We start from the raw sequence: 17,886 nt of genomic DNA on the forward strand, positions 1-17,886 counted from the left end.
AACAAAATGAATAGGATTAAAGACGGAATCCCTTTGGGAAGGACGAGGAGACACACTGACCTGCCAATGGGATCTTCTCACACTTTAGACTGAGGAACTGGAGAATAGATCCTTTGGGTGCATTTACCCAGAATGCATATACAATATTCATATAATTATGTATGCATGCATGTATATATTATGTTCACATATTTAAAAATCACTTTGGGGTGAACTTAAGAAAAAAGTACAGTACTTTTATTATTTTTGGTTTAATTCTTTGCTACATAAAGCTTTGCTTCTTAAATGAACCTGCTGCCTGTATATGCAGCGGTGACAACTCACGGACATCTTCATGTGGCTCTTAAAGCATTGCAGCCCTTGTCCCATGGAGAAATCTCCATTTGTGAACCTTTCCTATTTTTAAATTTGTGGTTGTTTTAAAATGTCCTTTAAAGCTGTTATAGAACCGTGTGACCACTTCACCAGCTCCAAAGCACACATATTTCTTCAATAATGATGATGATGGTGATGATGATGATGTGGGGAGAGAACGAGCAAAGACAAGCAGGGCATTGGTGTCAAGGGGATCCATGTAGCAGAGCTGTCCCCCAACCCCACCTCTGCATCCATTCTATGGAGGTGGATGATCATATCACAGTACTGACACAAACGTAATGTTAAAGATAAAACAAAGGGTGTCTTTTGTCGTGTGGAAAGGACGTTTTAAAAGCACAAAAGCTATTTGCTTCTCCTCACCTGTGTTTCCTGAAGTAGGCTCAATGAGTGTGTCTCCTGGCTTCAGAGTACCAGCTCTTTCTGCATCTTCTATCATCCTCAAGGACATTCGGTCTTTGACACTTCCTCCAGCATTGAAATACTCACACTTGGCCACTGGAATTTTGCATCAAGCTCACACATTAGAACATGGACTCAAGATCCTTTATTGCTGTTGTTATCACGTTGTCTAATAAGTAATTTTGTTTGTTTTTTTAAGACACTGGTCCCCTCGGCCTTATACACAGAGCAGTATCAAACCACCAAGAACCCCCTAAGCACCCTGGGAAACACAGTTTGTTAAGGGTGCTGAGAAGTTTCAGGAGACCCCTAACAATTCCCAAAGTAGCTAATAGCCCTTATTGTGGCTAAAAATAAACTATTTGTAGTAAGGCTTTGGTTCCCTTCTCTAGATTCATTCACCTCTGATCTCAATTAGCACTGGAAAATATTGCTATGTGTAAATCAAGAGCAGGGACCCTCCAGCTTGTATGCCAATCTTGGACCTCCAGGCTTCCTCATTTGGTCCATGAGGCTTTGGGGGGGGTGGGGGTAAGCCACGCCCACTCACCCTTCACTTGATGTCATACAAGTAAGGGCAGGTCTTAACTGAAAGGGCTCAAAGCCCACTTTCAGCAGCTCCCAAAGTACCCATTTACCTCCATTTCCCAGCATTCTGCACAAATCATTCCTTAGTAGGGTCTATATGCTTAAATGACCCCTTTTTTCATCACTGATACTTTGAACTCCTGTAACACAGCATAGAGGGGGGAAATCTGACAAGAGGAATGAAAGCAAAAGGTCACTCACAGAGCTCACACTTCAGCCCATGGGCTTTTGAAATCTTGTTGACACGGACCAGAGGGGTGTGTCCAATTTTCTCCAAAATAGATGACAGAATCTTTGGTTCTTTTGGACTGCATTAGGAGAAAGAACGAAATGGAAGAATTTATGGAACAAAAAAAGTTTTTTGTGGAGTTTCAAAATAAACATTTTTATATATTAACGACTAAGAGCCACACAGCAACATTTGAGGAACTTGTTTGTTTGTTTGCTTGTTTCAGCATTTCTATAACATTTAATATTTCAAATATCTCTGTTCACCATAAGGTCTCAGGGCAGATTACATCTAGAATGAGATAATACTATATTGATCAACATTCACAATGATTTTAGAGTCTTCAAAATACATTTGTGTGTGTGTGCTATGAGTACAGTATGTATGGTGAATAGGGATGGGAGAATCTGCCAGTTTTGGTTTCTCTCAATTCCCCCTCCCCCAATCTTCCATTTTCCACATTTCCATAACAATTGTGATTTTTAAAAAAAATCCTCATGAAAATTCACCAGTGTATTTGTGAAAAAAATATCCTAATGTACACATTTTGGCATGCAGTTTTTGCCTAACCTAACATACACATTTTTAAAAAGCAATTTCCCTTAGTATAATGCATTTTTGTACACATTCCTTGGCTGTAGTGTGGAATTGAAAAATTCGGATAAGTGCGAATTTTGAAGGATGGCTGTTTTTCAAGTTGTGCACTGTTTCAAAAACTGTGTGTGTGAGGTAGGTTCCACTTTAAATGTGAACCAAATTAAATTTCCTCCCCATCCCTAAGAGTGTGTGTATGTGTGAGGGAGAAAGTATTAGCCACTTTGGTCATTCCCGCTGCTGGCGGAAAAGGGTTAAGCAGTGGGGTTTTTTTTCTTTAAAAAAAAGGTTAGCGGTACTCTTTTTCTACTCTTATTGAAATACTGCCCCTCAATGAGGCCAAACTTAGATTCACAAAATGTTTAGGGGTATGCAAACCCCTGCATCCCATCAGGAAAAAAAGTGCTGGAGTTAAGCATCCCTAGGTAAAGACACCTATAGAGCTCCTCTAGATGAAAGGGGATCCTGGCCCAATCAGGATCCTTCTGTTGAACAGAGGAGCTCAAAGCATGTACACCTGTCTGCATGCAGGGTAGCAATGCATGCCAATTGAGCACCTGATCAATGGGTTACGTGGCAGGCGCATGTGGGCAGCTCAGAATGGGGCTGGCCTCTGTAGAGAACGCACAGTCTCACTACTAGGCTGGGCTTCGGGATAGGGATAGGGGACTATGCTTATTTCAATTCCACGTCACATTTGCATGCTTTTACTCATAGCTTTTCCAGTTCTACATGACTTTTTATTTTTTTTAATGCTCTCAAAATATGTATTGCAGAGGGTTGGCGTAGATGACCCTTTGGTTCCCTTCCAACTTTACACTCCTGTGATTCTGTGTACTTAAATACTTAAACTGCTTATTATAAGAACACAGGAAGCTGGTCTGCATAGTATGGGCTGCCCAGTATGCAAATGTAATATAATAATAATAATAATAATAATAATAATAATAATAATAATAATAGAGCTACTGCTCTACTGCTCAGCTACAACCCTTTCATGGGTATTTAGATAAGTACTTTCCTCTCAAAATACGGGTTGAAAATGACCATATATATCTGTGTAAGCTCTGGTTGAACATCTGGAGAAATGCAGGATTGGGTGGACAGCAAATTAATCCAAGAGGTGTATAAGAAATCACAGAGGTAGAGTTTTCCAATCCCATAAATTTGGCACTGCACAGCTTCTTAGAGAATATGTAAAAGAGCTCCCTCTAGGGGCTTTTCTTTGAACTCATCGTTTTGGAATAATCTTAGGGGACTGGAATTTATTGTGCGTGTGCTTTGAAACTGACTGCCTCAGCTACTTGTAGTTTTCATTTCATGTATGAGAAAGGAGCAACATTCAGCGGTGACAAGTTTGCCAGACAGAGAAGAAAGCAAAGTGAACTCTAGGAGAAAACAGTTTTCTAATTGGCAAAATTATCAAGAAAAATGAACAATGTCTTAAACTGATATTAATCGTACCTGAGATGTTCCCCTAACTAAGTGCTTACGATTCTCATGCAACTCCCACATCCCACAAACTGCTTCAGATCACAGTATCCCTTCATCATGGTGAAATAATTCCACTTTCTCCAGCGACGATATATTGCTTAGCAGTGAAAAGAGATCATCCAAAAAATAAGTCCTTCCTTTAGAGAATCGTGCCCCCTCCTCACCTGAGCTAGGTAGGTATGTCTGGAGATTTATGATGCCTTAACGTTTAGGACATATTGTACTTAGAAGAGGTAGAGCTAACATTTTAAACAAACAAGTCACCAGGATATCCCAGATGACTTCTAAATCCTCCTGCTTATCATTAACTCATTTTACTACAGGAAGCATTCAGTTACAGATCTATGTTATCTTGCACAGGTTCAAGCAGAAAACTTTGTTTTACTTTGTGAAGTGTAGAGCTCTTGCACACCCTACACATTTAATAAAGAAGGACAGGGTTTCTTTCTTCCACCTTCCTCTCTTATAGTTTAATGATTTTTTTAAAAAAAATCCTTACAATGGACAGCTAGGAAATACTTTGATGTTGCTAAATTTGATGGTGGTTTGTAGATCTTGGCAGAAGCAAGGGGATTTCATTACCCTCCCCCCAACAATTTGCTTTGGTTTAGTTTTGAGTGGTGAGATGGAAATAAGTGTACAGTGGTACCTCGGGTTACATACGCTTCAGGTTACAGACTCTGCTAACCCAGAAATAGTGCTTCAGGTTAAGAACTTTGCTTCAGGATGAGAACAGAAATCCTGCTCCAGCAGGAGGCCCCATTAGTTAAAGTGGTGCTTCAGGTTAAGTACAGTTTCAGGTTAAGTACAGACCTCTGGAACGAATTAAGTACTTAACCCGAGGCACCACTGTATTTCTAACAGCCTTTTTCATCTGTGGAAAAGCTGAACTAAGCACCAAGCTGCTGGTGCAGGTGGTCCTGTGATAGGGGAAGCCGCAGCTCTGCTCTCAGACAGATCACCTCCCCGAACAATTTCTAAACAGATTTACTGCTCTTTTGCTTATGCAGTGAATAGCTATTATCATTTCACACAAACCAGCTACCACAAAAGATAGATTAGAGAGAAGCCTTAAGGGTGCCACTCATTACTGTTTGCATTTTGAAACTCAGATGAGAATGAGTCTGTGCCACACTGCAGCTGCTCTTCTGAATCTCTTTTAAATGTAGGACTTGTCCACATTGCCGCCTTAGAGCACACTGCAGTTGTTTCACTTGTGTGTTTCACAGCACTCTCCCCCCCCCCCCCCCGCTGTTCATGTTAGTGTGGCTTCATTGACGTTTACTGCCGGGAAGGAGATGTATTTACTTTATGCAAAGGTATTTGCACCTTGGCTGGAGATGAATTAGGAACTGCTTAAGGACTCCAAAGGATGTAAAGCTGGTTTGAGATACAATGCTTCAAACAGCAGTACCATAGGCGCCGACTCCATGGGGCCTGAGGGGGCCCGAGCCCCCTCAAAAATTCGTTTGGGGGGCTCCGCCCCCCCAATAATCTCGGGCGCCCCTCCAGCAGAGCGTCACCGCCGCCCCTCCCCCAGCCCAAAATGCACAGGGTCGGGCTGCATGCCTCCTGCCCTCCCTCCCGAGCAAAAGCTCCACCCAATTTCCTTCGGAGCTGATTAATAGGCGCAGCACGCTCTCCCCTATTCGCTCACGAGGAGGCGGCGCCACTTTATCTGCATATTCATGAGCTTATTTATTATTCATGAGCTTTCGCGGGCTCCCCCAATATTTTTTATAAGTCGGCACCCCTGAGCGGTACTTCACAACAAAGTGCAAGACAGATATGCATTCTGAAGAGTTATGTGAACGTGGAATAAAACCCCAGCAATGGAAATGCAGTGAATGCACAGCAAATGGGAGCACAAACACAACCATAGACGTTCTGGTTTCAGTGACTTGGATGGTCATTTCAGCATTTCCAAGTCTCCCAGTCTAGAGACGTAGGGTGTTTTTTCCCTGCTTTCCCCATCATAATAAATGTGGTTCACAGGGGGTCACCATCAACACCTCCCATTCTTGAGTAACATTTGGGTTCCAGCACCCTGGCAGATCACACTGCAGATGTCTGCCCCTCAATTTTTTTTGGGGGGGGGAGGAGAGGAGGGAACAGCACTCCAAGCAGCCCCAGGCTGTGGGATCTCATCACCTTTTTAATTCCCCACAATGTCCTTGACCAAGCATCACCTTGGAGCACAGTGAGGAATTGAAAGGCCCAGTCATGCAGGAATACTTGGGAAACTGCCACCACTGCCACCAATTCAAAAGCTGAGACCCAACAAAGAATAAGAAGCCACCGTGTGGACAAATTAGGCTCATCCAAATTAGGCTCAGAAGGAAATGACCAGAACATTAGCATAGTACCAACCTGGTGGCATCCAGATGTGATGCAAATGATTGTCCAAAACATCTGGAAGTTACCAGGTTGCCAAAGGCTCATATGGGTGATTATGCATTTGGTTTACTCAGATGTTTAACCAGATGTACATGTACATACGTATACAGATAGATATATAGGTATAGAATATATGTGTGCAGCTTCAGTACTGTATAGCATGCTGAACAATTGAATATCAATGATGAAAATATTGTAGCTAAAAAAAGAGAGAGTGAGGGGTTGGAGGGAGGGAATCTAGGAGTGGGGAGTGGGAATAAGGGACTGTACTGTTCGCTAGTAATGGTGTGAAAATCTTAATAAACTAGATTGGGGGGGGAGCATGAAAACCACATGCTGAATCTCTGATCTGAAACTATACTGGAATATGCTCACAATACCGCTTATCAGTGGCGTAGCGTGGGGGGTGCCAGGGGTGCCACCCGCACCGGGCGCAACTTCTGGGGGGGCGCGCGCTCGCTGCCTCCGGAGTCGCCAGGCAGCCCCTCCTCACCGACGGGCAGCGTTCGCCTGCGGGGCTGGCCGCGTGGAGTCGCCGCCGCCGCCTGCCACGCCGCCCTGGCTGCTTCAACCGCGTCCGGCAGCCGGCTCGAGGCTCCTTCCGGCCGGGTCTCCCGACGGGGCGCCGCGGGCGGTGGCTCCGGCACCAAGCGCCACGCCGCCCAGGCTCGGGTGGCTGTCTGGACGCGCGCCGCCAAACGCGCTCTAGTGCCTGCGCGCCAAGACCGCCCCCCACCCGCGCCGACGCGCCGGCCCCAGAGCCGCCCCCTCCCCGCGCCAGAAAGAAGCCGCGTCGCGACGAGCCGGGCCGGGGAGGGAGACCGAGAAGGCTGCGCCCCGACGCCCAAAGACGCGCGTCTTGGCGTCTTCATGACCATGGTTAGGTGTTAGGGGGCGCAAATGACTTGCCTTGCCCCGGGTTAGGGGGCGCAAGTGACTTGCCTTGCCCCGGGTGCCGATAAGCCACGCTACGCCGCTGCCACTTATGAACATCTACTTTGTGATTCATACAATATATATTTAGGAGGAACCCCTCAAGGTGGGAGTGGACATTGAGAGGTAATTTTTAAAATTATAAAATGCTACTTACATAGGTACACAGCTGTGAGGTGATTCGGAGATGGGTTTTCCTGGTTTCCATGTACATCTGCTGGGCAAATTAGGACGAATCCATGTGTTGCTGTTGTTAGTTTTGGTCTCTGGGTTTTCGATATCTCCATTGAGGAAAGGGCAAACCCTGATGGTTTTGTTGGATGTGAACACAGAAGCCATCATCACCTACAGAAAGAGAGGAAATTGGTGGAAGCATATGGACAAACAAGTTCAGTTCTTCAACTCTAATGAGGGGGGTTTGAAGTGTCAGATATGTGCTTATTAATGTATTTGTTACAATTTCTGGCATGCTGTCTTTGAAAAAGGAAGTAGTAAATTGTTATTTTTCTAAAAATAGCTGAGCATTAATGAATGTGACCAGGCCCATCAAGCTCACAAGCCAGAAATTCAAGCCTAGACTCTGGCAAATCTCTATGGAACTCAGTTGCATGGCAGCCACAGAGAATTGCCATCCTGTCAAATCACTTCAGATCTTCACGTTTGCTATGAGATTCCTGTGGCATCTTAAAGACAAACAAATTTATTGTGTATAAGCTTCTGTAGACTACAATCAACTCCATCAAATTCATTAAGTGATATCCCAGAAGCACAAACTCGGGGGGGCGGGGGGGGCAGAGATTGTAAACACTAACAGTGAGGCCAAAGAGAAGTGAAATGCAAAAAGTAACAGGATGGTCATAATTACATAATTAACACTAATTATTCATAAAACAGTTGTTGATAATCTAGACATCCTAGCATTAGTAAACAAATTAACATATGTAGCATGATATTTTGAAAACTAGCTAACTAAATAACTAACAAACCAACAAACCCCACAACTGTCCCTCTTGGTGAATTGCAATTTTACACATTCACATTGCAACTTTCCACAGAACTTCCTTCGTTCTAGTTTTGCCACTCTCAACTACAGTTAAAAAGTTCTCCTGCTGGTTTTTTAATATTGCAGTTCCTGGTTGTAATAGCATTGACTCTGCACTTTCTGCGTTTCCTTTCCTTGTGACTTCACAACTGATCTTTCCCCCATTTCAAAAAACAAAACAAAACAAAACAAAACAAAAACAACTATGTATGTTTACTCAGCAAAACAATTTATGCATCAGATCTAGTGGGCTCTAGTCCACACAAAGTTTATGCCATAGTAAATGTGTTCATCTTTAAACTGCCACAGGGCTGTTTCTTGCTTTGTGCAGCAACAGACTAATACAGCTGCGCTTCTGGAAATAATCTCAACCAAGAATGCCATTCTCAGCTGCAGACACTTGTGAATTCAACCGGGTTCCATGGTCCTGAGTGACAGGCTAGATAGAGAGCTCCAATGCTCTGAGAGACGTCTTCAAGATTATCTTGTGTTTTCCACAATTCACTTCATCCTGAGTTCAAAGGTATGATTAAGAAATATCTAAAAGGGTCAGACTACGGTTAAATCTGAAGTAATTGCAGGTTATTGACTTCAACAGGGCCAAGGTACAACCCACGGCATCTTTACAGGGTATCAACAACCTTAATTGCTTAAAAGTTATACAATTTGAAGCTACTGCGAAAGCTTGAAAGTAAGGGATAGTTCACCCTTTCATGAAGGTTTTGACATGCCAAGGAGCAGTTATTTCAATAAAGCAATTCCATTCTATTCTTCACATCTGTTACCTTTAGAAAGAAGGCTGAAATCTAAGAATGCAGCTTCCATTTTGGATACTTACCCTGACTTTTGGCTGGTCATTTTAATTCAGGGAACAAGCAAACCTGTGTACTGTACAACCAAGCTTGATTTTGCTGGAGCAATTTCCTAAGAGTCTCTTGCTATTTTTTTTATGTTATTATTTGTAATTTTGGAAAAAAGATTACCCCACCTTTCCACTTTTGGAAAAAGTGTCCTACTTTACTTAGTTCAATATTTTAACTGTGTCTATCAAAGAAGAAAAGCCTTTGGGTCCAGTAAACTATGGGCCAAAGACTTTAGTGTATTTTAGGATTTAATATGCAGCTTTTCCATCCAAAGGCCGTTTGTGTGGGAACTAATAATTGATGGGAACTTTGGCAGTTTAACCCTTTCTTCTCTTATCATGGTCCTTGGTCCTGAGGCACCCCTCCATTGAAGCTAGTATTTGCTTCTGGGGCAGTTGGATGGGAAATCCCATTGACACCACTTTTTCGCAGTGGCGTCATCCTTCTGAGGCTTTTAGTGAAACTTTGCATCAACTAAAGGCACAGAGTCCACACAGAAGCCCATGTGAGAAACAGAAGACAGATTATACCTCATATTCCTTTAATGAACTCAGGTGCGAAGTCATTGCCCTCTTTTTGAATCCCAACTTGGGATCACAGGCGTAAAACGCCGCCCGAAACTCTGCCAAGTGATAATTGCTCGGCAGTTTGCCAGGTGGCACAACTGCCACAACATGTATGGGACTCAGTCAGTTTTGATTATCACAAGTCTGTGATCATGAAGGCGATTGTGAGTGATGTCATTTGAGGAACGCTATAGGAACACGGAAGTATACTAGTATGGGGGTTGTCTGGCTATACAAAGCCTATCTTCCCTTTGCTGCTTGCTTCTGTGATTCATGCCTTGGCAATCTCCCTGGCCTACTTGCTATTTTACATAAGGCTGCCTTTGAAGAGTGTTTGGAAATTTCAGTTAGTTCCACCACACTACCTGGTGGAAATGAGCCAATGGGAGCAACATAGCAACTGTGTTAAAAGAATTACAGTGGCTTCCCCTTTGTTTCTCAGAATAAATTATTATTATTATTATTATTATTATTATTATTATTATTAATACCCTGCCTATCTGGCTGGGTTTCCCCAGCCACTCTGGGTAGCTCCTAACAGAATTAAAGGCACAATAGAACATCAAACATTAAAAAAACTTCCTTCTAAAAGTTAGATAGTTGTTTATTGCCTTGGCATCTGATGGGAGGGCGTTCCACAGGGCAGGTGCCACTACTGAGAAGGCCCTCTGCCTCAAGGTGCTGGTTTTAACATTTAAAGACATATGTGGTCATGGCCCAGATTACTTTAGGGAACAAAGTGAGCATTAATATACCAAGGTTATCTGAGGGAGCCTTGCTCCAAATCAGGGGTCAGATTGGGGACAACGATGAGTAGGGCCTTCTGCTGTGGTGGCACCGTCACTAAAGGAATCATCTCCAAAGAACCCAGTTCAGTATTGAGGATAGTTCTAAAAAATAATTTACTATATATTTTAGAAAGTTGTTTCTGTTTATTTGCTATGCAGCAGGACACCTCCAAAGATGTCATAACAAAATTTTGCACAATGGTTTTCGTCTCTGTTTGGATGAAGAAGAGAAGAAGAAGAGTTTGGATTTGATATCCCGCCTTTCACTCCCTTTTTTAAGGAGTCTCAAAGCGGCTAACATTCTCCTTTCCCTTCCTCCCCCACAACAAACACTCTGTGGGGTGAGTGGGGCTGAGAGACTTCAGAGAAGTGTGACTGGCCCAAGGTCACCCAGCAGCTGCATGTGGAGGAGCGGAGACACGAACCCGGTTCCCCAGATTACGAGACTACCACTCTTAACCACTACACCACACTGGCTCTCAATGGATGCAGCTGGATGCCATTTTTAATGAAGACGGCAGACTGAACCTTGCTAAACTTCTGATAGGTTTGTTTAGGAGAGTTGCCAAACAATGTCAGGTACAAGGCTACTAGCGTAATGTAAGTAAATTACAGTGGTACCTCAGGTTAAGTACTTAATTCGTTCTGGAGTTCCGTTCTTAATCTGAAACTGTTCTTAACCCGAAGCACCATTTTAGCTAATGGGGCCTCCCACTGCCGCTGCGCTGCTTCTGCACAATTTCTCATCCTGAAGCAAAGTTCTTAACCTGAAGCACTATTTCTGGGTTAGTGAAATCTGTAACCTGAAGCGTATGTAACCTGAAGCATATGTAACCTGAGGTACCACTGTCTCTTTCAATTTATTTTAACCACTGGTTTATCCAGACAATAAGGATAGGTGAAGCCTGGCTGGGATTGCAGCTCTATTGGTGTACATTTATCTGGAAATAACTCCTTTTGAAGTGGGACTTGTTTCTGAGTAAACATGCACAGGATAGCACCAAAAGGAAAGGCGTCTACTGTTCTATATCCAAAATACGCCGCATCTTTGCAAGAAGAAATTAAACTAAATTAACTGCAGCAAATCGAGGCATCAGATGAACACTGACTGTGCATTGGGGAAAACCAGTCTGTATGTTTCAATGCTGTATCAGTTGTGTATTTGCCACATATCAAAAGCACAATCAGGGCATGGGAGTCACACTGCACAATGGCACAGTAAGTATGCTGGTGTTTATGACATTTGGCACTGTTCCCTGGTTTTCAAAGTGCAATTACACTCCGGAACATGCACATTCTCTCTCTCAGATCCTGACCTCTCAGAACTAATGGAGTGAAAGGTACAGCAGATACAACCCTTTGCTCTGCAGAGCAAGTCACAGGTGTATGTGACACACCCCTCACGGTCACCTGCACCAGCCATCAGCCTACTTTGCAATTCTCTTTGCAGATAGCATGTTATCACCAAGTACATGTTCCATCTTCCAGTTGCCTCTATTTCAGAGATTGCTCCTGTGTGCTTGGGCTACACTGGCTCCAAGCACAATTCCAAGTGTTGACCTTTAAAGCCCTAAACGGCCTTGGTCCAGTATACCTGAAGGAGGGTCTCCACCCCCATCATTCTACCCGGACACTGAGGTCCAGCACCAAGGGCCTTCTGGCGGTTCCCTCACTGCGAGAAGCCAAGTTACAGGGAACCAGGCAGAGGGCCTTCTCGGTAGTGGCACCCTCCCTGTGGAATGCCTCCCACCAGATGTCAAAGAGAAAAATAACTACCAAACTTTTAGAAGACATCTAAAGGCAGCCCTGTTTAGGGAAGCTTTTAATGTTTAATAGGTTATTGTATTTTAGTGTTTTGTTGGAAGCTGCCCAGAGTGGCTGAGAAACCCAGCCAGATGGGTGGGGTATAAATAAAAAATTATTATTATTATTATTATTATTATTATTATTATTATTCCTTCCTCATTCTACATACATTCTACCAGCATAGGTTGTGAAGTCTGAGCTAGCCCTCATTTAAAATTACATCTCTCTCCAATGTGGTATAACCCTCCCCACCTTCTCACGATATAGAAGGATCTGGCAACTTCTGTTTCAGTGTATCTGAAGAAGTGTGCATGCACACGAAAGCTCATACCAAGAACTAACTTAGTTGGTCTTTAAGGTGCTACTGGAAGGAATTTTTTTATCTCTCTCCAAGTAAAAGATACAGGTTTTTTTAATTTTTCATATGTGATACAAACCAGATTCTGAGCATGTTGTTGTCAGCAAGCCCTTGGTTTAAAAGAGACAGAGAGCTAAAAAATATCTACCCAAGACTGACTTCTTCCAATACTAGGTCTGATAACTAATGTTGACATTATATTAGTCACATTTTTTAAAGGTGTAGCAGCCAGAAACAGCTCAAGCAACCAGGAAATGGCTGAAGAGACACACCTCTCTGCAGTGTGCAATGGTCAAAGGTGAGGGTTACATCCAACCATTGCAAGACGTCTGATAATTTTCCAGAGTTCTGCTATCTTATGCATGTCTACTCAAAGGTAAGCTTCCCTTAGTTGAATACTGCGTCTTCAAGGTGCCCCTTCCCTTGCCCCAGTCATAACAAAGCAGTACAAGCTCAGCATTTGGTCCTTTGGATAATTTCTTGCGTGTGTTACACAAGTAGCTAAATACAGCGCCAAGCGGCAATCCTAGATTTGCACCTTCAAGGTTGCTTTTAAAATAGTTTGGAAATGGCTGTTTTCGTTTTGGACCCATCAGCTTTCTTGGTGGAAACTGGGGGCTGCCTAATGTAGAAAATTAATCCAGGGGAGCTGTGAGCAAAGTCACTTATGCACAAAGCAGAGATAAGCTTAAGCATTATCGGTAGCTGGCTTTCTTAACCAGAAAACTAACCACACGGGACACAAAGCAGAATGTTTGCAAACAAAGTTGTGCTGGGAGGGTTGAGAAGGCCAGAATCATTGACCTTTATGGGGGGGGCGAGTGAAGTTTTGGGTATGGCATGATGGGGGGGGGGGAGGCTTTGCAGCAGCATATATTACTGACATATGCTCTCCACTTCCTTGAATGGTTTTGTTTCCTCTGAATGAGAGTGTTATTAATGGTGTCTGTGTGATAACCATTTTATTTACAAATACACATGCAGACCATGTTGGATGCAAAGTGACACACCTATAGGAGGCAACAAGGTTGCCAAATCTGCACCAGATGCTCAGGAAAGATCCTGCACCCTTGGGTTCATCATCTTCAACCAGCTCACAGTTCTGTGCCTGCAGTCTCTTGGCTCCTACAAATGCAAACGACAAAGCTGGTTCCAAACTCATTTCTTCCCTCCCTTAAGTTCTGAAGACTACAATCCATGTGCCCTTTGCATGGTAGTAAATCCCACCAATTTGGTGAGGATATATTCTGAGTTTACTTGTATATGATTGCACCGGAAGCGTGGTGTCACCTCCTCAAAATCTGCATGCTTATTTTAAAGGCAAAAGAGATTCCCAGCTATCAGGGAAATAAGTCTGGTCATTAAACATTAAACTTCTTTTGTTAGATTACATTTATTTGTTTAGTCTGGATTTATTAGAAACCGTTACCATGCAAATGATAACACCCACCCACCCACCCTAGTAAGGTCTTTTCTATTTGGTCACAACAGCTCCCACAAACTAGGGGAAAGATGGACACAAATAGTAAAAAACAAAACAAAATTAAAATTGTGTCTGATGTAGGTAGAAGTTAAGGGTGAGTTATGGGTCTGAAATATTTGAATATTATTGGTCTATTACCCAATCCAGGACATGTGATTTCATAAAACTTGAGCCAAACTTTAAGGCATGTGCTAAATGTTAAATACTTTTTTTAAAAACAAAAACAACTCTGAATCAATATAAATACTTTAAAAAAAACTACCAAGAAAAATTTGTTCCATTGTTCACATTGAGGGTACAATTATATAAAGAACCCTAAGCAGATGCACAACTGCTATGGTATGCTTAAGGACAAACGTAGTTTGGAAGGTGAGTCAATTAATTTGTGCAAGTTTGTAATTGTTCACATTGCAATTGGTAACTCACAACTAAGCGCATGGAATGCTGCAGTTTTATCGCATGCAGAAGTCTGGCACCTATTGAACAAACTAACCACCTATTCCCATCCAACCTGCAGTGGGTAGCAAATAACCAGCCACTAGGAAAGTCTTCCACAGCCTTGCCTCTGGCAGGTAGGTATGGGCAAATCTGTCCATTTCTGATTCCTGTTTCTCAGTATTTCCAATTTTAAGTTCAGTTCTCCACATCCCCACATCAGCTTGTAATTCTTTTTGTAATACAAAAACTCCTTATAAAAATTTATCAGGTTTGTAGTGTGAATTTATCCTGACGTACACAAGTTTGTATGCCATTTCCCCTAATACACTCATTTTGGCAAAACAATTTTTCCTAATGTAATGAATTATTGCATGCTATTGTCACTAATATGCACATTTTTATACACCTTATAAAATTGTAAAACTCACCCCCCTAAAAAAAAAAGTTATTTGGAACAAGTGAAAAATAAGTGTGAGGTCCTTCTCCCTTAAGGTTTTAGACGCTGTTTCTTGAGTGAAACAAGGCAGTGTACTGTATTAAAAAGACAAACCAAAGGGCCTTGGGACAGCTACGTGCTACATACGCCACACAGTTTTACCACTATCTTAAGATAAGTTTTGGCCTCCCTGATTATGTCTCTGAGTTATCTGTCTGGGAGACACTGCCACATTCTACTTACCAGAGAAGATCCACTTAATTTCATTGTAGCACAAATCTGCTCCCAGGAAGAATTGGACAGTTTTGTACACTATATATTGTTTGTTGCTCTTTGTATACTTCCTCAATGGAAATGTTTTTGAAGTAAAATTACGGTAAATAACACTTCCTTTTTAAAATAATGCATTGATACTTGATATCTGATGGCTTCCATGTTTGCGCTCAGCTGCCTAAATAATTTGATAAATTTGCTTGTGGCATCTTGCAGTTGCAACTATTTACAATAAACAGCCTGTCTCCCTCCAGCAACTGGTTTTGTTAGCTGGTTTCTGTACAGAATGCATCCTTTGCCCATGTTTGCAATGGTTTCGTGATTTTAAGCAACTCTTGTGTTTTCCAAAATTTGTCCATCATCTCCTACGTTTAGATATTTAAGCTATAGAAAAGGTCCATGTGCAAATACACAATACAATTTCTTCATAGCAAAGAATGAAATGATAATAAATCACAAGGTGGACGTGATGGGAAGAGTGCTATATTATATTAACAGATATGGAAGACACTTGGAAGGCATTAGTTTAAAGGTTCAAATAGTTTCACAGGAAGCCTTTGTCAATGTTTAAGTAGCTTTAGAGGTAATAAACTGGTTATTTTGATTATAGGGTTATGTGATAACAACTCTGAGAGGCAATAATATTTCTTAATTTTCTGCAGAAATCCCCCAATTTATATCAAATAAAATAATAAAGAAGGGTTTAGCATAGTAGTCCTAATATGAAAATCCTGGAACTTCTGGATTATTTTTCAGTAACTTGCATAAAAATGCTAATTTTGCAATCTCATCCACCTCTTCAAATGTCAAATAATCAGTAAACATCAAGCAAGCAAGAAAAGAAAAAAAGCCACAGACATAAATGAATCAACACAAAGGATACAAAATCATTAAAAGGGTGAACCTAAGCACTGAGCTATCAGAAAAGACGACTCACCTGTCTGTCAGCTTGCTTGCTGAGAGTGCCTCTTAATGCTTTTGACTGCTCAGTTATATCTGTGTCTATGATCCAGGAAGCTGATAAGCCTCCTTAGAACACTGCTCAAAGCACAATGATTGGCTCCTCTTGACCCACATCTACTTTTTCGTATTCAAAGTACAATTACACTCCAGGTAGCACTGAGCTGCAAGTGGGATATGAATATTTTCCCAGCACTCCTTCTCATACCTAAGTTCAGTCAATCTTGATTGCAAGAGAGAACACAGAAGTTCTAGAACAGAAAGAACCCTACCCATACTGCTCTACTCAGCAGACCCTGTTTGCCTGTTTCGCTCCCTGACCTTGTAGAACCAGTGTTATATTTCTAGAAAAAGAAGTGCTGTTCTCTTATAACGGCACTGGTGCCCACCTGAGAGGTGACAGAACTGAGTTCCAGCTGAAAAAAAAGCCTTGTGTAGAACCATCTCTGTTCAAGTGAATGTGCTTCAGATAAATGTGCTTTATTGATAAAATGAGAAACAACCAAGATTAGCCAATTTCTGTTAACTTTTAAAAGGTAGCTCCTTGATAGTGGTCTCTTCCAGATAGCTTGTTTACTGCACATTCAGCCAGCATGGTGTAGTGGTTAAGAGCGGTGGACTCGTAATCTGGTGAACCGGGTTCGATTCCCCGCTCCTCCACATGCAGCTGCTGGGTGACCTTGGGCTAGTCACACTTCTCTGAAGTCTCTCAGCCCCACTCACCCCACAGAGTGTTTGTTGTGGGGGAGGAAGGGAAAGGAGAATGTTAGCCGCTTTGAGACTCCTTCGGGTAGTGATAAAGTGGGCCATCAAATCCAAACTCCACTCCATCCTGAAGGGTTAACCCCAGAAATTGTGTAGAGGCTATATAGCATCATGGATTCAAATTGCAGGAAAAGAGATTCTAATTAAATATTTCTGACATTGAGAACGGACTACTATGGAAGGTGGTTGACTCTCCGTCAGTGGAGGTTTTTTAAACAGATTCTGTCACGGATTCTTTAGTTGTAATACCTGTATTGTGGGGTTGGGCTAGATGACCCTTGGGATTCCTTCCAACTTTGCAGCTCTATGAGTTTATGTATAGTGGCTTGTCTCCCATGTAGTCTTTGCGTTCTGGTCCCGCCAGCTGCTGCCATGTAGCCCCTCCCTTCCACCAGAATAACAGGAACCTGCAGCATACTGTGAAGATGATAAAAGTGTTATTGTACTTCTTCACACAGCACACCGTTAAACTGTGGAACTCATTTCCACAGGAGGCAGTGATTTGCACTGACCAAGGTGACTTTAAAAGAGAGGGCTGTTGATTGCTACTATCCATTCCACTTTATGTCAGTGGAAATATGTCTAAAGAAAGTATCTAGGGCGTGGAGTTCATAGACACCTTCCACAAGGTATTTTTATGCATAACAGTAAAAAACGTGTTGTAAGGTTATATAACCCTTATCTTTCTTTTACGTAACAAACAAGCTGTAAAATGCAAACAGCCCAGAATTGATGGGCAAGGGAGAAGCAAGATTATGCGGATATGACTACCATGTCATTTAACATTTGCAATCTCCTTGTGGTTGGGTGTGTTCAGAACTTCCACTGGCATCAAAGCTGCCAGAAAGAAAACTGTTTCGTGCATTGGAGCACTCCTCCCCAACTTTAAGTCCCTCAATATTTAAGTCCCATCATCTTTGACTATTGGCCATGCTGGCTAGAGCTGATGGCGACTGTAATCCTGCAACATCTGGGTACCCAAGTCTCGGGAAGGCTGCATTATGAACAGGATGGTCGCCTCTTTCTGGCAAGCTTCAGAAACTCCTAATAGGGAATTGCTTCACCCGTTGCATTTTGGCCTATTGTTCAAGGCACA

The 17,886-nt window shown here is 42.4% G+C and overlaps 1 protein-coding gene and 1 long non-coding RNA gene across 6 annotated transcripts in view; one reads left to right on the plus strand and one right to left on the minus strand.

Moving 5' to 3' along the window:
- Positions 1–16,101, minus strand: part of LOC309530765 (cystathionine beta-synthase-like) — a 31,486-nt gene extending 15,385 nt beyond the window's left edge. Inside the window, exons 1-4 of one of the 5 annotated variants that reach the window (XM_082219843.1) lie at positions 16,003–16,101; positions 7,170–7,357; positions 1,567–1,673; positions 739–873 (exon numbers count right to left, since the gene is read on the minus strand). In XM_082219843.1, the coding sequence (XP_082075969.1) occupies positions 739–873; positions 1,567–1,673; positions 7,170–7,354 (427 nt within the window). In that variant the 5' untranslated portion in view covers positions 7,355–7,357; positions 16,003–16,101. Of the gene's footprint in view, positions 1–738; positions 874–1,566; positions 1,674–7,169; positions 7,358–8,426; positions 8,506–8,892; positions 8,902–9,447; positions 9,499–16,002 lie in introns of those variants that run through there. The other 4 variants (XM_082219840.1, XM_082219844.1, XM_082219841.1 and 1 more) reach the window with 4 other exon arrangements.
- On the plus strand, positions 12,251–17,413 carry LOC309530792. Its single transcript, XR_014218894.1, has 3 exons — positions 12,251–12,310; positions 12,472–12,811; positions 17,282–17,413. It is a non-coding gene; the product is annotated as an uncharacterized lncRNA (long non-coding RNA).
- The last annotated feature ends 473 nt before the right edge of the window (positions 17,414–17,886 follow it).

This window comes from Podarcis vaucheri (genome assembly GCF_965113315.1).
Source record: "Podarcis vaucheri genome assembly, chromosome: 4".
Classification (NCBI taxonomy): Eukaryota; Metazoa; Chordata; class Lepidosauria; order Squamata; family Lacertidae; genus Podarcis; species Podarcis vaucheri.